Source organism: Varanus komodoensis, unplaced genomic scaffold, assembly GCF_004798865.1.
Source record: "Varanus komodoensis strain SLA01 unplaced genomic scaffold, ASM479886v1 scaffold25, whole genome shotgun sequence".
Lineage (NCBI taxonomy): Eukaryota > Metazoa > Chordata > Lepidosauria > Squamata > Varanidae > Varanus > Varanus komodoensis.
The window spans coordinates 15,981,398-16,007,072 of NW_025335661.1; the positions used below are offsets into that span (position 1 = coordinate 15,981,398).

Consider the following 25,675-nt stretch of genomic DNA (forward strand, 5'->3'; position numbering starts at 1 on the left):
CTGGCTTCTATGGCTTGGCCTTTTCTTTCCCATCATGGCTGCTGAATAGACAGTACTATCAAGTGCTGCTGCTTCTCACCAATACCAGACCAACAGGCTGGTGAACAATAAGGTTGCCATGGTGAACAGGAGGGACAACTCCAAGGGGGTTCTTGTCAGTGGGCCCCTCTGGGGTTTGGATCCTCAGCAGGCACCCAGCCATGCCTACTCTTGATGCTGGTTCTGGTATCTGTACAGTGGAATCCAATCTAGCATTGCGTTCAGTCCTTAGGTTACAAAGGCTGTGCATTCCTGCTTTAGAGTTTTGGATGAGGACTTGCTCCGGATTCCCAGACTAGACCCCAAGATGAGCTGGGACAGCCACTGGCTTCTGGCTCAGCCTATTTCACAGGGTAGTTCATAGGGTAAAATGGGAGAAGGAGCCTATATGCCTTCCTGAGCTCCCTAAAAGAAGTGTGAGATAAAAGTGCAAGTCTTCCAACACGTATCTGCATGCTGTGTTCTTTTTATGCTCTTGGAAGAATTGGGTATCAGTTGGGGAGCTCGTCTCATGGAAACAATTGCTAAATTTCTTCAGCAATTCATAAGAGAGCCCAAGTCTTTTTCGTTTTGTAGATGGAGAATTATGATGCTGAAGTGTAGTGCTTGACTCATCAAGGTTGAAAAAAACTGCTGCTACACACTGATGTATTTATGGCTCAGTTCTGTGCATGTTGAGATGGAAAAGAATCCTGCAGCTCCCTGAATGACTAGTGAATGCTGGGAGTTGGCTCTTTTTTTCTTTTTCTTTTTTGCTTAATCTTGCTCAGGATTGCGCTATTAAGTTCCTGTTTTGGCTTACGTAACCTGTGACTGCAAAGGAAGGTATTTTTACAGAGATCTAAGGGTATATTGTGAGAATAAATACTATGGTTTTATATTTCATACTATATTTTTCATGGGGATCATATAGTATCATGGGGCCAGCATTTATACCTGGGGCAAGCTGTTTTATAGTCTTAAAGTGATCTTAAACAATTTTAAAAGACTTGAAACAGAACGTAGTTACTAGATAATTAGCCCCTAACATCTCAAAGCCCCCTTTCTCTTTTGCAAATTCCCACAAGTAATTTCCAAAATTCCTTGGAAATTTTGACTTTCAATGGTGGAGTACAAAGTTGATCTGAAACTCTGCTTAAATGCTGGGTGAGATTTATTCCACAATTTGAAAGTGACCTCATCTAGTTCACATTTCTGAACACTGGAAATTAACTAAGGTAAAAATACATTGCAAGCATTCTTGCACCAAACCTGCGCTGAATCTACATTTTATTCTCAAGTTATCTGGAAAGTCTCAGCACTATATATTCAGTGTTCCAGATTTTTCAAATAACATGCATAAAATTCCATGTTAAAGGATCGTAGGGGGGTTATATAGCAATCAGTCGGGGCATTCACTGTGGCTTAAATCTTAGAGAAAAATAAACAGCACTTTTTTAAAACTGTCCCAGTGGCCTCCTTCCTTTTCCTGCACAGGTGATAAAAGACAAGGGTGCAAAAAAGGAAGAAAAAACGAGCATCAGCAGCAGATGTCCTGTTCCTAATCTAGCTACATTTGCTCTTCCCTGACACCAACTCTTGCAGAGAGCTCCGTTATGTTGCCTCATCAGTCACTCACTGCTTTGGAAGTGAGGCTGACCAGTGTGTCTGCATTACGCATTAATGTGTGAGGGCCCTGAGACAGCCAGGCGATCTCTGGCAGGGCAGAGGTGTACACGGCGCCGTTAGTTCATCTAGTGTCATACCACAAATAGATGCCAAGGGTCATCTTTCAGTCACAGTGCACCTTTGCTGGACCCCGGCTTCTGTGGATCTGATGAAGTAGGCTGTTGCCTAGGAAAGCTCTTGCTCAGAGGTACAACACTTTGTCCAGGTGTTGTGCTTTGTAAGGATGCCCACCTCCGTTTTTTGTGCTCTTTCCAGTTCCAAGAAAAGTAGAATCCCTGCATTACACAACCTGGAACTGCTCTTATGTCTGCTACCATTTTTGGGAATAGCCAGTCCCTTTGCCTCATCTTCCTCCTGCCCTGCCTTACTCACGTTTTACTATCTCCTTACTAGATCTGGGAGGAATAGTGGTTCGCCCATTCCAAGGATTGTCTCTGTTGCGGGGAACCTTGCAACAGAATGCTGGCCTGTTAATGCTTGTTGGCCTCCCTTCCTGTAAATGATGGCCTCATAAATACCTTGCAGCAGTTTTGCTCACTAATTTGAGTAGGGTTGAGAGATTTGCACTCTGTGTTCCTTTCCAATAAGAGCACCTTGTTTCTTGTTTCTTTTGCCTCCAATGGATAATGCAGTCAGTCCACTGGGACAGCAGTCACGTGTTTCAGTGGACTGTCTACGTGACTGCATGTGGCCCTAAATCAGTATGTTCTGATTTGGGTGACTTTGAGCCAGTCACTCACTCTCAGCCTAAACCTACCGCACAGGGTTGCTCTTGTGAGGATAAAAAGGAGTGGAGGAGTTACCTTGGGTTCCTTGCAAGAGAGGGAAAAGCTTACACTGCATTTGTATCCCTCCACACCCCCAATGAGAATGGATAGGGAAGGGGTCTATTAAGCTAGCACAGGTCTTAGTGCTGTACTGTCTCGAGCAGGAGGTCTGTGCATCAGCAGCAGGAATGAGATTCTGTTTGCTTCTCTTTAGGACTGGCATGGTATGCAGATGGGCTGACTCTACACATTTGATCATGTTGTATTCTTCACTCTAAATCTGCACTGTTTGCTGCTTCCAATAGTTCACTGTGTGACCTTTTTTTTCAGGGGGTGGGGCCCCTTGCTGCTCCAAACCTGGCCAGTTTCAGGACCAAATTAAACAGACTAAGTTCCTGAGAGGCAGTGGATAGGCACGTTGTTTCTTAAAACGTGTGCTCCTGCAAAGACAGACAGACAGACGGACTGAATGACAGAAAGAACGAACGAACTTCCAGCCAATGGGGGGGAAACTGATTTGTCCTTCTTTTGTTTTGTCTCTAGTGGTCATGAATTCTTAGTAGATTTGAATACTTTGACATTTTATGATACAACGGAATTTGACCAGTTGAGGAGACTGTCCACACCCGTGTGTACGAATGCCAACTCCAACTACTACACGGTCTGGAAATACTTCTGCAGGGATCACTTTGGCTGGAGAGAATACTCGGAGGTAATTTGCCCGCTGCGGGGGAATGTTGTCTGGGGAGCAGGGTTGGGGAGTGCTTTAGAGACCAGAAACTTCCATAATGCATGAGAACTGAACATAGGCTCAACTGTGGCCTTCTGCCTGCTGCAGCACCTATTCTGTGCACAGGTTCACTCCCTGGCATCTGAAGGTGCAGCTGGAAGGGAATCCTGCCTGAAACTGGCCAGCCACTGTCAGCAACACTCGGCGAGAGAGACCAGAGGTCAGGCTCAGGATAAAACAGCTCCCAATCCTCCTTGATCATACGAAAGTGCCTATATTTGCTACTGTATATTTAGAAGCTTTTTAGACTAATTTGGTAATTTGGGCTTAGTCTAAAAATGTCACACGGCCATATCTTGCTACAGGCAGCAAGCACCTCTCCTCTGTACCCATCTTGCTTCCCTCTCTGTTTTTCTTTATCTCTTGGACTTCTCTGCTCCCTTATTCCCCTGGGTCACTCCCCTATCCCGCTTCTCTTAGCCTGATAACCTTTTCAGACCTCTTCCACCTCCTTTCTTAGATCTTTGCTGCTTCTATCACTTATTTCCTAGTCCCTTTGACCTGCCGTTCTGTCAAGTCAGGGTAGCTTAGCCAATCATTGCCAGAGGCTTCATCACAGAATCCACTACACTGCAGATAGTGGGCGAAGGGATCATAGCAAAATTCTTGACGTATTCAGAGAAAGAAGCCCTTGAGCTACTGCTCATTGGTCCTCTGAAAAACACAGACCGGGGCCAAGCAATTTGTTTTTGTGAAGGATAGATATGTGCGTGTATTCTCTTTGGCAGTCATAAAAAAGCCGTCAGCTTCATAATTTAATTGGGCTTTGGTTTTCCAGGCCAACATTCATATCTGAGGGAACTACAAATGATAATGTTGAAGCATTAAAGTAATGATATCTATCTGAGATAGTATCAGTGTTTAGATCAGCAGTTTTTTCTGTATGGGATTTCTGCTTTAAAAACATTTCAGAACAAAATAGCGTAAGAGCAGCTATGCTGGATCAGATGCAGGGTCTGTCTCCAGCCGCCCATGGGAAATCCACAAGCAGTACACAAATGCAAGAGTGCCATCCAGTTCCCAGCAGCCATGGATAGCCTTCTCCTCCAGGAATTTGTCCACTCCCCTTTTAAAGCCATCCAGAATCAGTGGCCATCTCTCCATTGTGTAGGAGTGAATTCTGCCATTTGCACTGTGTAAAGGAGTACTTCCTGTTAGCTGTCCAGAATCTCCCACCAGTCAGCTTCATGGATAATCCCAAGTTCATGCCTCCCCTTACTTACCTTTTTTCGAAGCTAAACAATCCCAGATAAGAATATTTGCATTGGTCAAACAGATTTTTCTTGCTTTCAAAACAGCCTGTTGTACGATTGATAGAAGAAGCCAACTGTCGAGGGCTGGCAGAAGTTCGGTTTGTTACATGGCACAATCGTTACATCTTGAACATTAAAGATGGCTTCCAGCAGAATGCATGTGTTCGAAGAGAGATAAAGAAAAGGCCGCTCTTCCGCTCCTGTGTGATCCTCATGCCCTTCTTGCAGTAAGTTAACAGGACGTTCAGTTCGTGGGGCGGGGGGGTTGTAAGCAGTGGGCTTGGGCTGGGGCAACAGATGTGGCAGCCCCGTCCCTGTTCTTTGTGCTCAAGTGCTGAGTTCATAAAATTCATTCCTGTCACTTCAGTGCTTATTGGGAGTTCCTGGCTGATCCATATGTTGATGAGTTGCTTGTTTATATGAACATTTTGTATTCCTCCCTTCTGGTGCGGATACATCACTCAGGGCAACCAGCAACAATTAAAACAATCCTGAATTGATTACTGTTCTTGTTCCTAATTAGGGTGTTCTGCTTTTTTGGTTTAGCAGATCGAAATGTTTTTCAGTTTTGTATTGTACACCTCCCTGAGAGTCTTTGACTAGAAAGCATGCAGAAATACTTGTAATAGCAGCAGCACCATAAAATTACTCCAACTCTCTAGGGGGAAAAATGTAATCAAATAAGATGGATGCTGTAGAATGGCTTTTGGATTCGGTGGGCTACATACGTTCTGCACTTGCAGCTATTGAATTCTCCTTCAAAAGTTTAAGTTAGGAGCACAGAGCCTAAGGCTGGGGTTAAATCCAGCCCTTCCAGGGCCCAGTCTAAACCTCACAAATTCTCCAAAATGTTGTGCCTCCTTCCCTTGCCCTCCCCCTTTCTCAAACCCCCGGATAATTCAGGGGATTCCTGGTGTTGAACAGATTTTTTCTCCTTCCAAAAGGTTGTAAGAGAAACCTTTGAGCCCTGAATGGCATACAGGGAACAATAACTGCTGTAAATAAGCTCTAAAGTTTACTTCTGATGCCATATTGAGCCCTTCTCTTTTTGAATTTCCCCGAACATTAGGACTCTTGGTGGCAACCCCACAGTTCCAACGACTGAGGCCATTCCCTCACAAGTCTTATCCCCAACAGTGGTTACCTCTCCAAACTTCTATCCTGAAACGTGGATTAGCATGGATCCAGTTCAGGACTTCATTCAAGTGCCTGTTTCAAAGGAAGACAAAAGCTACAGAACCATTTATAATCTTTTCCATAAGACTGTGCCAGAGACCAAATACAGAATTTTGAAAATACTGCGAGTTCAAAACCAGTTTTTGTGGGAGAAATACAAGAGGTGAGCCACCGTTTTATGAGTGCACTTGTCTTACTAATTGGGTGACTTCCTGCTTTTGAGGGGGCGTGCAGCATGATGGGGGCCAAATGTGAAATGCTGATTTATTACGAATGCCATGGAGTGTGCCTCCCCAAGCTTACTGACTTAAGAGTGAGCCCGTTTCACCAAATGATACACCCAACGCACAAAATCTACTTGAAGAAGCTTAAGCCAGGTCTTGTCATGGGATATACCAGCATTAGCCAGAATATTTTCTCAAACAGGATTGGACACACTGTGGCTAAGGCGACTGTAAGGTGGCCCTTGGCAAGCATGCTCTGCATCTTCTATAGAATATTGCTGGGTGGGAAGGAGAAGGTGAGAAAGGGTAGCCCGACTTACTTGGGGCTTGGGCCCAATTCGTCCAGCTCTCACCCAGTTGCCCCCAGTGGGAATCAGACCACAGCAGAACAAAAGATGGGCATCACTGTGCTTCTTCCAGATTAACAGTAGCTGTAAGTGTGCTTCGTGCCTGAGGCCAAGTGAGGTGGTGTGTTGTTAACCTGGTGGTACTTTTCGATACTCCAGTCCCCAGCCTTCAGTCTGAAATGGTACCTCCAGCAACGGGGGCCAAGTGCCTGCCCTTGTGCTGAGCTCTCCATCTCACTTTAGGACCCTTCAGAGTGGATACAGGGTATATTTTCAGGGCTTTACTGTTCAGTGGTACAGAGAAGTAATCCGATTAAGAAAGAGGAATTTTGCAATGTTGTTGCTTCATCCGAATAGTACCATCAGCACTTCCTTCAGGCATTACACCTCTACCCAGAGCAAAGATGAGATTTTGGAGGCTGGGTCTGGCATCGGTCTGGATATGTTGGGCTTCAACCACTGAGGTCTGGGCTAATGTCTTTAATAAGTTTTTCCCTCACTTCCAGAAAAAAGGAATATATGTCTAAGAAAATGACAGGACTTGACCGGATCATGAACGAAAGACACTTGTTTCACGGGACCTCGGAAGATGTTGTGGACGGCATCTGCAAGCACAACTTTGACCCTCGGGTGTGTGGGAAGCATGCCACCATGTTTGGGCAAGGCAGTTACTTCGCTCGCAAAGCCAGCTACTCTCACAACTTCTCCAAGCGCTCGCCCAAAGGGGTCCACTACATGTTCCTGGCGAAAGTGCTGACAGGCAGGTACACAGTGGGCAATCACAGTATGCGGAGACCTCCCCCTGTGAACCCCGCCAGTATCACCAGTGACCTGTACGACTCCTGCGTGGACAACTTCTTTGAGCCTCAGATCTTTGTAATTTTTAACGATGACCAGAGCTATCCCTATTTTGTTATCCAGTATGAAGAAGTTAGCAACACTGTCTTGATCTGAAAGATAGATTTCGTGTTGATAAGTTATTGTTTGTAACCAACTTTAATCTGATATTTGTAGAATGGACCCTGTTGTCAGGGAGAGGAACAACAATTGTGGAACTTTTAATAAAGATATGGGGGGTTTAGGGTGGGAAAATAAAACATTTTTAAACTCCCAAAAAGACCAATTGTGCATTTGCTATTTTTTGTGCAAACTGTACATATTTTTCCATTGTTTAATAGTTCAGAGAGGGTGGGGGGAGAAACTGTGCCTTTTGTTATAAACACTATTTATGTTAGTAAACGTAATGTTTTAAACAATCTTAACTATGTGATCTGATGTTGTTGTGAACATTTGTAGTCTGGCTTGCCAGTATAGTTTTCAATTCTAGAGTCGCCAACTTCTTGCCAGCCTTTGCTCCTGTATTTTGAGCAGCTGTTTGACTTATTGGCCCTTGACTCCTTGTCATGGAAAACTCTGCCTGGGGATTTTAGATGCAAGCGCAAGAGCAGGCCAGTTCTGGGCAGTTGGCAGTCAGAGGCAGATTCTAGTACTTTGGCAGAAGGACTTCCTTGCTATGAGCTCATCCCATTATCTGGCTCCCTGCAGTTGGGCTCCAAGCTAATGCTCTTTTCTCTTCAAATTCTGAGATTTGAATAGTCAGCAAAATGTAGAACGGACAGTTGGACAACTGTGTTTGTAACTCTGGAATCCAATTGCAAATACAGCATTAGACAAACACAGCAGTTTTGAACTTGTAAATGAGTGCTTGCCAACACGTCCTGGACATTTTTGGGGTTCTTAACATACATTAGTCAGCCGTTTTCAGTGCCTCTTTTTCTTAAATTTAAACAATTTAAGGAAGTATGTGCTGGTGTGTTTAAATGGTAAAAGTATTCAAAGGGGCATCCATGGGATATTTCAGAGTTCCCCTTCTGAGGTTTCCCTATGTGCCACTGCTTTGAGCATCAGGCCTGGCCTAGCAAGGCCATCCTCGTCAAGAGGGAGGAGGCGGCCCCGGTCAAGGACCTTGGGCATCGTGCGTGGCGTGCCCTCCTAGGGTTGCCAGAGGTGGCAGTGCTTTTCCCAGAGTCATGATGAGTTTGAAGGCAGAGTACCAGTGCAAGCTCAACCCACTTGCGTGAAGTGGAGAATGAGGGCCCTCACGGGCAGCATGAGGTAGAACATTCAGCCCATTGACTACTACGAGCTGATTTGGGCCATGAAGCGTCATGTGGAGGAGTGCCTCCACCACAGCATCACCCATATTTGGTCCATGGCCTTCCTCCCATGCAGCAGCAACCTCACCTCGATTAGACCTCTGACCTTGGGTGACGATGCAAATGAGGACAGGCTGGAGATGGACGGTGCCGAGGACTGCAGCAGCCTGCAGCCTGCCAGATCCAACAGATCCACCTTCTGCCTAGTTCGCGGCATGTTAAATATTTGGAGCACGGTGCCTCTCTGGAAAGCACAGGGTTGTACTGATTTCCCCCATCCAAAATTTAAGCCAGTTGTGATAAAATGGGACGAAAATAAGCCTGGGGATTTTTAGCTTTGTTTACTAAATAAGAGTAGAACAAGCATGCTGAGTTAGATCACTCGGGAGTCTAAGGAACAGAACATTTTCTGATGCAAAGTGCGAATGTTCTGATGCAAATGATGCCAATTTGCTTAGGAAAACTGTCTGGAAAACTTCCCAATTCAGTATTTTATCTAATTGGAAACTTATCAGCAGCCACAATACAGTCATACCCAGAGTCTGAGCTAAGAACATAGAAACTCATTGCAATGTGGCAGGTGCAGTTAAAGGAATAGGGTGGGAAGGGAAGAGAGAAGGGACTAGTTCCCACAATGCTCCAAGGTTTCCCTCCTGTCTGCTGCCACCTTTCCTCTTAAGGACTGAATATAGCTTTGGGTTCGCATGAATGAAAGAGATGATGACTGAGAGCCAGAGGCAAGAAAATCACATGCTGGGAGAAAAGAATGAGATCTATTTACACTGCTGCTTTTTTTCTTCCCCTCAAGTTCCCCCAAGCTGTTAAGTGGCAGCATGCAAAAGCAGACGCTGGAGTCAAAAAGTCCAATTTCAGCCTAGATGAGTGGCATCATGAGAGTTGCTGATGAGAAAAGGATCTAGCAATGAGGAAGTCTATGCATGTCCTGCTTGCATGAGACGTTTTCCTTTTTTCTGATGTCTGTCCACCCATTGAAGGGAGCATGTACACTTAGTGCTTCTTCACAGGGTCCTTAACTGTGATATAATTTCAAAATGGCCTTGAGTCAAGCTCTCCATCTGAGCTTGCATGTGGGCCACATTAGCTGTTCCTGTCACATGCATGGGATGCACCCTAGAAGCGCCAGCATCCCAAGACACACTGCAGTCCCATATTATCCAGAGCCGATGTAGGGACTGCACTCCTGGCAGGTCACTTTAGGATAGGAAAAATGGGAGCTATTAGCCAATGCATCTAGAGAGTGCCCACTGAAGAACCTAAGAGCACAAGAAAAGCTGTGCTGGATCAGACCGAAGGTCTACCTAGGACAGCTCCAGGCTCGCTCAAGCAGGATGGGTGCAAGACCTCCACCTGCCCAATCCCCTCAGCAACTGGCGTATGCAGGCATGCTGCCTCTGGTGAAGGAGGACGCATACAGCTGATAGGCTAGTAGCCACTGAGAGCCTCTTCCCTCATGAATCCGTCCAATCCCTTTTTAAAGCCATCCGGATTGGTGGCCATCCCCACCTCCAGTGACAGCAAGTTCCTTAGTTCAACTAAACATTGTGTGAAGAAGTATTTCCTCTTGTCTGTCCGAAAGCTTCTGCCAACCAGCTTCATGGGATGACCCCAAGTTGCAGTGTAATGACAGAGGGAGAAAAATCTCTCCCTCTCCATTTTCTCCACTCCATGCATCATTTTAACACCTCTTTCATGTCCCCTCACCTTTTTATTAAGCTTGCACTTGAGAAGGCTTTACATATATTCTTTGCAGCCTGCTTCCTAACTGTTGCATGTGAAGCCTACAAAGTGACTGTGCAAACTGAATAGTCTTCCAGCTTGAAAACCTATGATGAAAAGTGATGATCCAACAGTATCCTTGCCGGATCCTTCATGCAAGCCCATCCATACATCTTCCACCTCTTCAGAATGAAAGGGGGGATTTCCAATCTAGCTTAAGCTCTGCCTTCCGTTAACTGAGCTTGCAGGGCACTGGAAATAGAAGTGCTTCATTTTCCAGTTGCAAGATGACGTTAAACATTCATAAAGTGAGAACCATTAAATGGCTGTTCACTGCCTTCTGTTCTCCCTACCAAAATGTTTTCTCGGGCCATTATTCCTTCTGTATGGACGCTAAGGCTGTCGTTTTGTGAAGGAAAAAGAAACAGCTTGCACAGCTCTCAGCATTGTGGAACCTATTATCTCCTGCCTGTGTAATGTGTTTCCAACTGTGCATTAATTAGCAGCACGATACAATGCAGTTTTACCACTTCGTGCACCAATCTCATTTCAGCAATGCAGGTGTAAAAGGAAAGTTATGCAACGATACTGTACAAGAAGGGTTTCCTCTAACTCTGCAGTAGGTGCCTAACTGCTGTTTTGGACTACTATTTCCATAACTTTGTCCATCTCAATGCTTGCTGGGGCCGATGGGAGTCATCCAAAAGAACTGGAGGACACCAGTTCACCTGCCTCTGCCCCAAAGTAAAGGTAACCTTACCAAAGAGGCCATTTGGTTTGCAGGCCTGAAGATGATCTGTACACAGATTTTTTTAACCCTGGTTGAAGTCTGCAGGATTTCCACTCCAGTGGTTGATACCCTCAGTTGTGGGCCCTGGACAAGGAGCCACAGTCTCATTCTTGGCTGTTTTCCCACCCACAATCATGGATAGAGGGATCCGCAAGCACTTCCACCTCCTAGAACCATGAGTCAACTTGGCCTTGTGTGACCTCCAGATAAAGACGGAAGGAATGAGTGGCAAAGTGCACCTGGCTTGCAAATTCACCATGAAACATTCAGGCAGGCGGTTTTCTCCCTGCTCCTGCTTTCCCAGTCAATGCTGGCCTATCTGGTAGCTTTGTTGAAAGAATTGCTAGAAGGTACCCAAAGCCCTTGCAAAAAAATCTCAGGGACAGCATTGCTGTCCTGCAGTATCTTCAGCCTTTTCAGGCCTGGGATCATTTTGTGCTTAAGAACAAATGGCCATGCTGGTTGGGGATGATGGAAGTCCAATCTGGAGGGGACCAGGCAGGGGAAGTCTGTTTTAAAGGCAGGCTGAATGAGTACATCCTAAGGCAAGACTCACTGAAGAAGATAATAAAGAGCCAGTGGGGTGTAGTGGTTAAGAGCATGGGACTTGGCCTCAGATGATCTAGGTTCCAGTCCCCGCTCAGCCATGGAGCCAACTGGGTGACTTTGGGCCAGTCACAGACTCTCAGCCCAACCTACCTCACAGGGTTGTTGTTGTGGGAATAAGATGGAGGAGGAGATGTAAGCTGCCTTGAGCCCTTTGTAGGAAAAAGGCAGGACATAAATCGAAAAATATAAATAAATAAACAAAGCTGGAGAAATTCAGAAAGGAAGCCACACCTCTGAGCTTACAAGAGCTGAGCAGGGCTATCAAGCAGGGCACTTGTTCATAGGGTCATTTTACGCTGGGGATGACTTGAAAGCACATAGCAACAAGAAACGGTGCAGAACAGATGCATATGCAAATTCATGTGTACAGGTGCAACTTTAGAAATAACCGCTATATAAATAGAAACACCTGTCAGTTCACCACAGCAGAGAGACCTGGCTAGGTAGCCTGTGTGTCCACTCAGTCTCCTGTCCAGGGGCTAATGGTGGCTCTACAGTTCCAAAGCCCATCTTGTTTTCATGGTCCTTGATCTTAAACTGCACTTGGACTAGACAGACCGTCCAGCAGAGGATGCCTTCAAAGAGAGGGCTGTCCTCTGCCCGCTCTCTGAAATAGCATGCTCTGTAAAATAGGACACCTGGCCACCCTAGTCCTCTGAGTGGTCTCCCTGGGAACAGCCATGCCGGCATTGAGAGAGACAATGAATAGGCTCTTCTGTCTTTGTATATGTGATACTGTGCTCTGACATCCAAGGAACGTGATCAGCCAATCCCGCTAAGATAACTTCCTGCTGGTGAAGGACACCCTATAATCGACACTCCCCCATGTAAATGCCCCTTTGAACATTTTGAAAAAAAAGAAGACTCTCAGGGAAAGGGGGTGGGGAGATCCTGTGCATAAGGAATTTCTCTTGCAGAGGAGCAGTGAGAACTGTGGAACGACATTGCCTCAAGTTCCTTGATGTCGGGCCTCCCAGCCCGGGAGGGGACCACATGCGTCTGTTGATCATGCCGTTCCTCTCTTGGGGAGCCAGCTGGAATGGGTTTGCACCAAGCTATAGATGAGACCCACCAAGAGGCAGCTGCCATTCCATCCGGATCAGAGAACTACAGGAGTCTAGTACCAAAGGGCCGCTGAGAGGTGTTCCTAGACACCAAGAATGACCCTGAAAACATTGAAAAAAGATCTGGGGGGGGCTGCCTAATGCTTAGACTTCATGTGACAGGCAAAGACATCTGGGTCTCCTGGCCTGAACAGATACGCGTTTTGATGTACAACAGCCTTTCCCAAACAGGTGCCCTCCAGATGTGTTGGACTCCAACACATCTGGGGAGCGCTGGGTTGGGAAAGGCTGATGCAACTCGTGCAGCACACGCACATCTGGGGCCACTAGTCGACTAGGGCTGGTTCAGCTCCAATTTCCTCTTCACTTCCCTGCAGATTCTTTCCTCCTGTCATGGGCATGCACACTGCTAACGCTGTTGCATTGGGTGTTCCCCATTTTCCTGACTATTCTAATACATTTACTACATGCTGTCCGCCAACCCTGCACTTAACAGTCATTGCCTCTCCCTCTCTCTTTCGTGTAATATGCTTCTTACCAGCATGTTATCTAATGATTGCACTTGTTTAATATTGGGGAAATTAGTTTGTAATGACTTTTCTGAGAATAGCCCTGGGCATACACGTGCTCGAGCAGCTAGCACTCAGTGCAGAACACCTGGCTTCTATTTTATTACTTTTCAGTTCATTTCACTGTTCTCTGCTTTGCCTGAAATGATAGCCCTCCATTTCCTTCATACAGAAAACAGATTGTGTGATAGATGGGTAAACCGCCATCTGTAATGATTCTTATCTTCATTTCCCACACACAAAAGGCACACTCTACACCTAGGAAAGGAAACACTTAACTTTCATCGCTAGAATGCCATTTCTCAGTGTTCACAGGGTGTAATTTTTGCCCAGGTTAAAGATAAGGGGAGAGAGCTGTACTTTTGTGTAGAAAATGTTTTCGTAGCAAAGGTTGTTAAAGGTTTAAGGTAAATTTTAACCAGGCAGATGGTTAAAAAAGAAGCAGCTCTCTTTCTCTTTTTATTGAGTAAGCAAAGTGCTGACTGGGTGCAGTAAAATAACCTTGTTGGAACAGGCTGCTGAGGAATCATTGCATTCTGATTCACAGACTTTTAAATATCACTATTGTTAATGTGGTCTTCCCCAGTGGGGTGCATTCCCATTGCATAGGACTACAACTCCCTACATCCCCTGCAGCACCTGCTTGATCTCTCCTCCCAAAATGAGGGATACTGATACTTTACAGTGGACAGTCTTCTGGATGAAAGCTACCAAAGGACCCTTCTTCTGTTTGAAGGGCTGTCCTGTCCATGTTGCTTAGCAACGGGCCAGCAGTTCGAGCAGGTACATGGCTCACCTGGTCACAGACTTGCAAAGACAAGCTGCAACAGATAAGGAGGCCCACTGACATAGGAGTGGCCAGCCTCCCCTGAATATAACCTAGAAAGCTCCGGCTGGTGCTGGCGAATCTTGTGTCCCTTGCAACTAGACAGTCAGGGATGGCGCTGCATTTCAAGCAGAAGTCTCTCCATGCCGAGGACTGCCCACTGGAGAGGACTCCATCACAAAGGACAAGCTAGAGCAATGGCTTGATGTTCTTTGCAATGTCATTGACCATGAGGAAAGTTTCTTCCTCTTTAAAGAGGAACAAGTGTTTGTTCCCTGCTGTACCAGCTAGTCTAAATCATGGTCATCGCCCTTTATTTGCATACCACATTCCCCAGTGCACATTGTGCTCAAAGTGGTTTGCAAAACAAAAAACAGAATCAACATGCTCTCCCTCAGCCCTTCCTCCTCTCAAACAGCAGGGACAACATTTAGATGGTTGAAATTAGCAGGCTAAATGTTTTTTTGAGGTGATGGCAGCATGGAGGAAATTCTGGATGCTACACTCCCTCTGTGCTAAATCAGACACCTGTAAGCTTCCAAGTCTGGAAGGTTGCAGGCAGCCACATAGGAATGTGTCCTTCATAATTCTTCAAGAATGTTCTAAGATGGTGGACTGAGTGGGTCTACCCTGAGTGAAGAAACTGGTGAGGGCAGCTTTGCCAAGGCAAGGCCCTGCCTGGCTTTGCAATGCCATATATTGTGGTCCTTGCTTGCTGCCTTCTGCAGTAACTTCCCCACTGCAATATGATGGGCTGCAATGACCATATTAATTATTAAAAAAACTTACCTTTTTGCCCTGGCTTTTCCCAACCATTAACATGACTAACTTTCATAATGCTCTATTCTAAACTTTTCTATAAACCACTTTAGGATTGTCAGAATTGGTGAACAGTAGATAAATATTCTAAGTAAATATATGGAATATCATGAGTTATATTTTCAGAATACTTCTCCCATGCTTTTGATAAGGCACCATCTTCCCCATGAAAAAAGGGGGAAAGAACTAAGGGGCTGCTGCTAGATTAGCCGGCTTAGAAATGTGCTGTAGATCAGCCTCCAATTTCCATTCAAATCTTCAAGAAAAAAAAATAATGAGTAGCACTATGTGCTGTCTGGAAGTGATGGGAGTTGCACTCCAACACACAAGGCTGTGAATGGTTGGTGGTGTGAACAGAGGCAGAAAACAGCATCAGCATCAGCCAGAAGCACAGCGCAAGAATTCTGCAGCACAGCAGCTCTCTCCCATTGGCCCATTGGTGCAAACCACATCCTGATAAGATGAAGCAACCACTGAGGAATGACTGACCAAGACCATTTCTGAGAGGTGGTTAGTTCATTGACAGATAGAAGCTGCACTCTGCTCCCAAACACCTGAAGGTACCTTCTAAGGAGCCCAAATTCAGCCCTACCCTGTCTTCCCAGGCAAGGATACTTCAGAAACCCAATTGCCGTTGCCAAACGTGTAGCAAATATGAGTGACCCAGGTGACTCAGGGTTTCTCCAGAGCTCTAATTCAGTCTACAATTGCCCCCAGAAGAAACAATGGTGAATACATTTGGAATGCTTTGAACCTCTCTTATTATGTAAAGGATTCTGTGTGTTCTTTAGACTACTTCTTCAGCTCTATTCCACCGGCTCACGTGACTCACCAGAGTTCCTGAGCAGCTGGATTGTTTAATCTCTTGGTCATCCTGAGTTTAGGAATCCTGTTAAAATGTATTTCCATTCCATGTCCTCATAAGGCATATGATGTGGGATCTCCTGGATGGAACAAATTGCTAAACGTTTTACGCAAGGGTTTTTTCCCATGATAGATGTGAAAGAATGATTTGAAACAAGGGAGTAAAGAGATTTAAAAGGGTAACAAAGAAAATTACTTAGCCCAAAGGAGGGGAGGGGCTAAAATCAGATAGCACAAGATATGGGGAAACAGACACATAGGCAGGAAGGCCAAATACTTCTTGATTGTTTTGGCAGAGCAAAATGAGCCTATTGCAGCCCACCAGGGGCAGGGCTGGATTGGGAAGAAGGGCCGATGTTGGGGCAGCGCAGAGTAGGCGGGCAGAAAGAACGTAACTCTCAGTACCCTATTAGCCAATTGGGGAAAGGAGGAGGGAACAAGCGGCCAGGAGCAGGGTTCAAAAGGGGGGTGTGAACATGTGCTCAGGTGAACAGAAAAGTGGGAAGGAAACCATTCTTTTCTGTTCCCTTCATTGCAATAAAGTTTTAAAAAGAACTCTCGGCAAGCCTGGAATATTTTTCTCTTCCGACGGAAAGGAAAGAGTGTTCATAACACCTGGAAGATGCTAACTTTAGCAACAAAAATATGATTTATCTTTTTACCTTTCCCTCCTCCCCCTCTCTCTCCCACATTCACAAATTTCAGTGGAGAATTTTCAGCACCCTGTAGATCAGATCCCAGCTTACCAATGGGAAGGACGGGTCTCAGTCCAGAAGTTGTACTTTGATTATGCTACCAACAAAGAAAACCATTGGTAGAGCAAAGGTTCACAAACCACTTGAAGTCTATTTTTCTGACAATGGAAATCAAGACTATTTTGCTCAGGGCCAAATTATCAAATTAAGACCTGTGATTTTCATAACAGGGTGTTTTCCTCTTGTTAAAAAAAGCCATTAAAGGAGTTCATTTTAGCAGACTGGCCTAGACCTGTGCCTTTCATAATACAACAATAGTTTAGATGAAGATGCCAACACCATCGTATGCTTTTTAGTTATACAGCAACAAGTCTCTGAAGTGACCTTCCAAGACATGCAAGAATGTTCAAGTGACCCAAAGCCTGAATAGTGGTTGGCTTTGGCTTTTTTAAAAATTCAGAACAATAAACACAGAGGTGGCTAGAAGTGAAAGGTGTTACTGAAGAGCAAACTGAAATAGCGTAACTAGTACTGAGCAAAGTAGATCACTTCTCCTTTCAGTTCTCGGCATCTCCAGATGAGTGGCAACAGAGAGAGACTCCAGTCAAATGGCCAGCATGCAGCACCTCTGTGGTCCGGGTCTCCATTGAAATTCCATGTGGGCAACAACTCCTTCAGCTCCATGCAGGTCCAGATATCATCCTAATTAATCACACCTGTCTTCATGTCTCATGATGTGTCTTCCCCAAAAAGATAAGCTAGACAGTAGCTAACATTATCAATGCAGACGTCCTCCCACATTCCAAGGTCAATCTCCAGCAGTCAACTAAATCTGACAGACAAAAGTCAAGCCATGAGGCTTGACAGCCTTTTAAGAGTCTGTCAAGTTCTGAAGGTTCTTCAGGAGATACAGGCATGAAAGAAACTGTTTCTGCCATGTCTACCTAACTCCTTGAGATACAACCATCTTCCCATGTATTTCCCATACATTTAAAAAGGGAAAGAATCACTGCTGAAGCAGAAAACAAATAATCCCATCTGGTAATGCCTTTAGTCGGCTGCTCTATATGAAGGTGAGAAGACTGGGAATGGGGCACAGGACTTGAGAATAATATTAAGGCTGGGGTAGGACTAAACTTGGTGATACAAGTTTAGGAGAGTTGAAGCTAGACTCATTTGGCTAGAGTCATTCAGCAGTTAGGAAATAAGCAACAAAATGCATGCACACTCATGATTAGCTTCGGCTTTCCATGAGAATCCAAAAATGTGTGGGGAGAGAGAAGGGGATAAAGAAAAGGAATACTTCATGCTGGAACAACAGTCAGTGTCATCGATGGTTTCCTTGTGCAAAATACTTTGCTCTGGATCTACAGAATTATTTTCCCTTTCTATATGTCTTAAGGAACAATCCCATACATGTTTAGAAAAAAAATTCTATAACTTATTTCTGTCTAAAGATACCCAGAATGGTGTCCTTAATGTCTCCTAATATTCTACTTACTTAGTTTACAATTCTTATGAATCTCCTTTGTGGTTTTCCTCTTTTTGGTTTGTTTTTAGAAGTCTCTTTTTAGTTAAAGTAGCAGCAAGGCACAGCACAAAAAAGCATGGCGAAAGGGTGAGTGTTGTGTTGTTTCCATACCAACGTCTCCGGAATGTATCTACCATTTTGCAAACTGTGATCAAATTAGCAGTTCTGGAACAGATGGCAACCAAGTTCCACTTCTGCATCCAAACTGAGAGACAAATTTGCCTCTTGAAAATAGACTTGCCTGTGGTATGAATTGGGGCCCACACAATCACAGGCATGAATCTTTGATGGTCATAACCTTTAGGAATGCATTGGAAAATCTGGTTTTGAAAGACATCTGCACACTCCAATCTGCGGGGAATATTTATCTGCTTAGGAACAGATGCAAGTGTTTGGTACAGAAAAGACAGCACTGTTGTCTCTAATCTCTCTCTGAGAGAAGCAAGACGTATCTTTCTGAGATTGCAGGGTGGGTTGTGGAACATTGTGATCTGGGTGTGATGCAGACTGCAAGCTGGTTCTGTGTATTGATCCAGCACAGATGACTGAGCTGTGTGCACTCAACCAATTGGCCAGCAATTGCCAACAGAGGTTTCCCACATATCTCAAATAGAGGGATGCAGAATCCCTTTCAGCCAGAAAGCCGAATTCAGCCTCAAGGGCTGCATTCCAGTAGTGGGTGAAGCTGAAAGCAAAAAGGGCAGGGCTAAAAAATACCATCCTATTTTAGGGTATGGGGACAGGATCTGAAGAAGGGAGTGTGGTTGCTCTCGGAGACCCAGGAGGATTGGACTGAGACCCCAGAGGGCTGGAGTAAAGGTTCTGCACTCCCCAACCCCATGGAGCACGTCTAAAGCACATGATCATTCCACATGCATGGTGCCTTCTGCTGCACATACGGTCATATGCTTCAAGGGACCTGCTAAGCCACCACGAACCACCCCTCTGCCTTCTTTTGCGTAAATTACATGCTTGGCTGCATCTCAGCTGTGTCTGCCTGTGCCCTGGGTGCATCATACATAAGAAAAGCTGCAGACTTTGGCATAATGTTTCCTTCCTGACTCCCATTAACATGAATGACTTTTCTTATGTTTATAATCAATTTTAACTGCTATGCAATCAGTGTAGCAAGACCAGCACAGTTGCATCTTTATGACCATGGCCACATCTTTGTATTTCAACAGTGGAAAAGCTGGCAGTGATGATATGGATGGGAAAGGGGCAGGGGAAGAATTATGTCAGAGAAGAGGAACACAGCAAAGTAGCTGGAAAATGTTAGACACTGGATTCACATCGCAACCCTAAACATGCCACTCGGTAAGAGGTCCCAGGAGGTTTAATGGGGCCTATGTCCCGGTAGACTGATATCGGATGGTTCCTTGATGGTCTTTCAGGGTGGATTCTTTTCAGATGGTGATGTATATTGCTCTGGAATGCTATGGGCATTCAGGATGCAGATGGACAACAATATGCTAGGAGTGCTTTCACTTGGAGTCCTGTACTGAGCGGGGGTTTGGACCAGATGGCCTATTGGCCCACTCCATATGATCCTCTAAGACAGTCACAAGGAGTAGTTGTTGGGTCTAACTGCTCAAGTAGATGTCCCTTTCCTATCTGAGGATGTAGAGCTGAACCTGACCCAATACATTTTCTGCCTGAACTAACAGTCAAGATGGCACCTTCCCATGCCAACTATGGCAGCTAACTGTATTGGTGGTTGACTCTGACTTCAGCAGAGGCCATAGAACAGTGTCCTCTACTGTGCCCAAGGGCAGCAGGCTAACTCAGTGGGCTCATGGGAGGCTGGGTGGCACTCTCAGCTTTGTCCTCAAACTGTGGGGGATGGTTGAGGGACATGGGATCAATAATTTTATCTATGTTATATTTTATTGTATTTTATCTAAGTGAGCCGTCCTGAGGCTTTTGCGACAGGACGGCATATAAATACTTTAAATAAATAAATAATAAATAAATGGGAGATTTTCACCACTGCTTCCCAGGATATACTCTTCACTCTGCCTTCTGAGAACACTGGCACAACCGTTAGACATAATGCAATTATCACTTGATGCCTCCAAAGGATAACCCTAATAGGTTTCAGCAATACATATAACTTTATCAAGAGGGTGTTCCCATCAAACTTCAATTGCAGTTCCAGCCTTGTGGGAAATTGTGCAAAGAACGACAGACTGTGTGTGCATTTGGTGGAGACGAGATCCCAAGAGACTGGGTGTGAATTGCAATTGACAGGGCCATCCTGTGTATCCAGCAACAAGGGAGATGATGTCATTGGCTTGATGTTTCAGCTCTCTATTTCTGGAAATCAAAACTGATAGCCTAATTTAAGGACTCAGGGAAAATATCCATCTGATGGTCCATGATAGTATGTTTGAACAAACCCTGCAAAATTACTCTCACATTCCTACTCATGGAATCAAGAGGCACAGATCTTACTATTGCAAATTCCCATTGAAATGAACATGAAAAACCAGGAGCTCTGTTCTTAGAAATGAAAATGAAGAAGACACAGAGATAGAAGCATCAGTCCATGCTTTTCTCCTTGGGTTAACAAACCCAGGGACAAGACTCAGATTAGAGAGAACTGCCTGGAAAAAGGATACATAATATTCAAACAAATCATGATCCTGAAAAGTTTGACAAGAAATGAAACACTATAGAGTACTCACTAATGATATCCATCAGGTAGAGAAAAATATATTCTTTAATATGATTGTTTATTGATATGAAGTTGATGATTGATCCAGCTGTTTTTACACTGGTAGGAAAATTTCCTGTGTGGCATTCCACTCAGAATGATCCCACCAGCAGGATCAATTGGATCCTTAAAAGTTAAGAAAAAATATCCCATAGGAACTAGTGAGAACCCCCTAAGCAAGACTGAGCATGCTCAGTGGCTTTCTGCGCTGCTTCTTTTATTAAGGGGCCTGGATTCTTCATTTAACCTACCTAGTCTCTCCTAATCATAGGATTTCATGACTGGTAAAGTATTAGTATCATTACACATGTACACCTCAGTTCTGATTGGTTTCACGCAGGTGTTAAAACTCATGCTAGACACTTGGAACTTGCAGTACCCACAGGCTAACAGCCATAGGGTGGGACAAAAGCCCCCCAAAACCATCTTCTCAGACTGGTCCTCGAGGAAGGATGAGAATCAGTTTAAAATCATGCCACATCCAGATACACAGTCTTGTAGAAAATCATGGTTGATCATATAGAAAGGCACTGAGAGGTTCAGAAGAACCAACAAAATCACGCTTCCCTCACCATCCCCTCCGTATCCATTCCCCAGCATAAATCAATCAGAGCAACCAATGTTGTTTTCATCCCATAATCAGGTCTGAAACCTGACTGGAATGGGTTTAAAGAATCAACAACATCCAACACTGCTTGGAGTTGTGAGGCCACCACACATCCCAGCTCTTTGTTCAAGAATCTGATACCAGGCAGTGGATTTTGTTTCTTCAATAATGGCTTCACCGCTGCTTCTTTCAAAGGCGCTCCAGCTGCCCAGACGAGCTCTTGCGGATTTCACAAGCCAGGATTAACAAGGTTGCAGGGACACAAACCAGGTTGGCATGCTCTTCCCTTATAAGGTCAGAGATGAAACAACTGCTTCCACTCTCTGACCTGGTATTCATCAGCAGCACATTCAGACTATAAGGGTCTGCAGGCAAACCATCAGAACCATCAGAGAAAAGCATGTAGGTTTTTCAGCAGCCTTCTCTTCTCCCATTGTTGGTACATCTCCCACCACAGCACCCTCTGCCCAATATAACAATATTGAATGAGCTTCCTTTCTTCTTTTAATTTGATCTGGGTCTTACTTTAGAGTAACACAGTCTGAGCTCCCTCAGATACTCGGGAAAAAATGAACTAATACGGTAAAGGCACAGCCCTATGCACATTTCGATAGAAAAGGGCCCCACGTCCCTCCCGTGTGTCCGGTGCATGGAGCAAGGCAGAGCAGTGGCTTCCTCACTGCTGCCATGCCTTGCCCCCTCCACTTCATCTGTTGTTGATACGAGCCCTCGAGTCCCCTCCAACTTATGGTGGCCATTTGAATGGATCCAAAATGTCCTGTCCTTCACAGCCCTGCTCAGCTCCTGCAAATTCAAGGCATTGACTTCCTTCATGGATTTGATCCATCTCATATTTAGTCTTCTTTTGCTTCTTCTGCCCTTGACCCAAACCTCCCCACCTCCCCAGCATGTCCCTTTTCCACCTCTTGGAGGCCCCTTTGCAACCTTGGAGAGGCAGCTGGCATGGTTCATGACAGGGCAGGGCAGGGTGGGGGGGTCTTCCGAGTCCCAGCATCAGGGTGGCTGGACCTCAGAGCTGGAACTTTGAACCATCTATGCCCCACCCCAAACAATGATAGGAAGCCCCTGGACTGCACCCTCCATTGATTAAGACTGCACTCTTAAGGACAAGTATGTGATATGGAATCAAGCCCCATTGAAAACAGGACATTTCCTCTGAAGAAACATATTGAGGAAATACACCCAGTACCAAGTCCATGTATTCCTGTTATGGGAGATGCCAATACAGCCATTAAAAGGAACAGTGAGATCTGGCTGCACAAGTCTGAAAGTTCACAGCGCCTTTGAAGAAAATCCATGTTACTGTAAAGCTGTGTATAAGGCTGGCTTCAAGAACAAAGTTGTATTACACAGGCAAAACAAGGGAAGAGAACGTATCGGGAGAAGGAAAATAGAACTGCAACTCTGGCAGAAAAAGATGGAACTGAACAACCTGTGCTATTCAATGCACAGCTTACCGTGACTCTTTGGTGTAAGTGTTTTGACATTGTGTGGTCTCTCTATTATCTTGTCAACAGAAAGAACTGAGCAGGCAGGATAGATGAGAACAAAGAACACACAGATCCAATAAATACTGGGTTCTGAAACCTCCACCCACTGTTGCTAAGGTAACTTATAATTTCACCAAATGATGTCAGAGTGAAAGGTTATGACAAAACCACTTGCTGGTGTTTGCAGAAAAACTGGAAGGTTGTTATGGCCTCAAAACTTTCTTTTATGTATCATTTTCAGTAGAACGTCCTGAAGTGTGGAAAGCACTCAAACCAGCAACAAGCAAAGATTTTCCAAAGCGAGATTTGGCAGGCACTGGGGAGCGGGGGGTTGTCCCTACTTAGTTCCAGCTGTTCTTATGTCTTATGATCAGGAAGGCATGGACATTATTTTTAAAATTATGCAAGGCAGGCGAAAGTGGAGAGAGAGGGGTTTTTCATCTGATAATACTTAGCTGCTGTCTGACCAGCCATAGGGAAAGGTGGAGTTCCCACTGCAACTCAGAAAGGCCTTCCAGTTTGCAGGGCGGGGGGGGGGGGGGTCTGCCTTTGAAAGTCTCCTTCACCCTCTCAGCCAGCACTGCTCTTTCCAGGCCAACTGAAGTCCCCAAGATCGAAGATGGTCTTCAGGACAGAAGGCCATCTTTGTTGCGTGTTGCAGGGTGGTGGTGGTGAGGTAACACTGGCTTTTGCCAAACTCACAAGCTGCCTCAGCTGCTCCTGCTTGCAAGGAGGGAAAAATGTTTGGACAGTCAAAATTAGCTGTCTAAATGCTTTTCAGGGTGAGAGGAGCAAGGAGGTAATCTTGGCTGCCATGCTGTTCCTGCACTTGATTGGATGCCAGTAACTTTTGGGTTTGGAAGATTACAGACTGCACTCAAAGGATGCTTCCAGATGAGGTTGTTATTATGCAATCACCTTGTTGCATTTGCAAAAGCTTACATCAGGTCCAGACACTGCCCTCTTCCATTTGTAAGCTTTCCGTGTCCTCCCTGCCACAGTTTTATCCTTTATTTTTCACACGCACAAAATTGTGAAGATGGAAAAGAAACATTGCAACATGAAGAGGCAGAAATTTTTAATTGATGCAGAGTTCCCTCATACTATATACTGAAAAACTATTCTCTACAGATGTTGGCTTGTTAGATATGTTACTGCTTGCATGTTTTTATAAGTTCCAAATCATTTAAAAATAGAGGGGAAAAGAAAGAAGCTGACTGGGTATAGATCAAATCCCCTGAATGCCTGAGGAATAAACAGGAACAAATGGGGAAAGACAGGAAAAAAGGGGAGGGGATTCCCCTTGTTTTATCCCAACAGAGTTTTGGAAAACAAATGGGAGGGATTTGTTTTACTGAAATGTTCTGAATTACTCCCACTCAAGTTTTGCCCAAGCCTTTCCCAAACTCAATCTCTATTCACTGCCAGAGTAAATGAAGTAATGGCCACTGGGTAAGATGTCTTTAAGAGGGAATTGGACAATACAGAGAGGAGAGGTCTAGGCATGCTTAAATATTTTGGTCAGAGAGGGCATGTCCCTACCCTGAATCTCCTCCCCTCTCACTCTGCCAACTTATTTTCTTTTCCATGTGAACAGAAGAGGGAACACCATATAACTACCCAAACCAGATGCTTCCCAGTGCCTGTCAGCTACCTCCCAAGGTTCAGTTTAAAGGCTGCTTTGCCACCTTCTTAATATTATGCACAAGCAGTCCAGTTCCACTTTGGATCAAATGGAGCACATCCCTCCTGGTCAGCCCTGACTTGTTCCAAAATGTTCCCCAGTGCCTAAAAACCCGGAAGCCCTCCTCTCTGCACCAGCATCTCATCCACACAACGAGTCTGCTCAGCTGTGTCTGGGAACCAGCAGCATTTCAGAGAAAGCCACCTGGGTACTGGATTTCAAGCATTTCAACCATTGCAAACTGGTCAGAGTGCCACTGGCTAAGCAAACGATATAGAAAAGCGTCTATAAATAAGCAAATGAACAAACTTTCTACCTAGCAACCTATGAGGTGTGTCCAGAAGGTAATGAGAATCAAGTTCCTATGTTCGAGAAGGAAGAAGCTGGCCAAGGTCACTTGGGGTGGGGTACCAGGTATACGTTGCATTCTAGCCCTGTCTGAGTCGAGATATTCTGAGTCGTGACACCCTGTTCAAGTGCCTCGTATTAAGAATAATGCAAGCGAGTTTGGAACAGTGGCATGCGATAAAACTGTGTGAAATTGGATAAAAGTGCATCGGAAACTTTGGAAATGGTGAGGAAAGCTTATGGAGTAGCTGCACTAGCATCTGCACAAGTACACCGATTGCACAAGGCCTTCAAAGAAGAATGAGAAGGTGTTGAAGACAAACAATGATCAGGACTCCAGTCTTCATCAAAAAAGGAACAGAATGTGGATGCAGTGAGGTCTGTTCTCAACCGTGATTGACGGCGGCTCCTTATCAGAATGATTGCAGAGGAAATGGGATTACCAAGTCAATTGTTCATGAGTTTGTGACTCAGGGTCTGAACAAGAGAAAAGTGTGTGCAAAACTTGTTCCAAAGAACTTGTCACCTGATCAGAAAGGACTCCCTTCAACTCATTTGTCAAGACCTGTTGGACCATTTGGAAAGAGAGCCTTTTTTTTTTTTTGAGTTGAGTGATCACGGGAAATGAATCCTGGGTGTTTGAGTACAATCCCAAGATGAAGAAACAAAGTTCAAAATGGCACACACCCTCGTCACCTCACCCCAAGGAAGCTTGAATGAGCAAATCAAACATCAAATCAATGGTCATTGTTTTGCTTTTGTCTTTTTATTCACATGGAACTGTCCATAAGGAATTTATCCCTACTGGTCAAACTGTGAATCAAAGATTTTACCTGGAAGTTCCTGGTCACTTGAGACAAAGAGTTGTTCATGTGCATCCTGAGA

The 25,675-nt window shown here is 44.9% G+C and overlaps 1 protein-coding gene across 1 annotated transcript in view; it reads left to right on the forward strand.

Annotated features, from left to right (window-relative positions):
- LOC123024762 (TCDD inducible poly(ADP-ribose) polymerase) overlaps positions 1-7,520 on the forward strand; it is a 28,052-nt gene extending 20,532 nt beyond the window's left edge. Inside the window, exons 3-6 of the mRNA XM_044432897.1 lie at positions 3,018-3,186; positions 4,563-4,744; positions 5,587-5,856; positions 6,771-7,520. Coding sequence (XP_044288832.1) covers positions 3,018-3,186; positions 4,563-4,744; positions 5,587-5,856; positions 6,771-7,218 — 1,069 coding nt within the window. The 3' untranslated portion in view covers positions 7,219-7,520. The remainder of the gene's footprint in view (positions 1-3,017; positions 3,187-4,562; positions 4,745-5,586; positions 5,857-6,770) is intronic.
- The last annotated feature ends 18,155 nt before the right edge of the window (positions 7,521-25,675 follow it).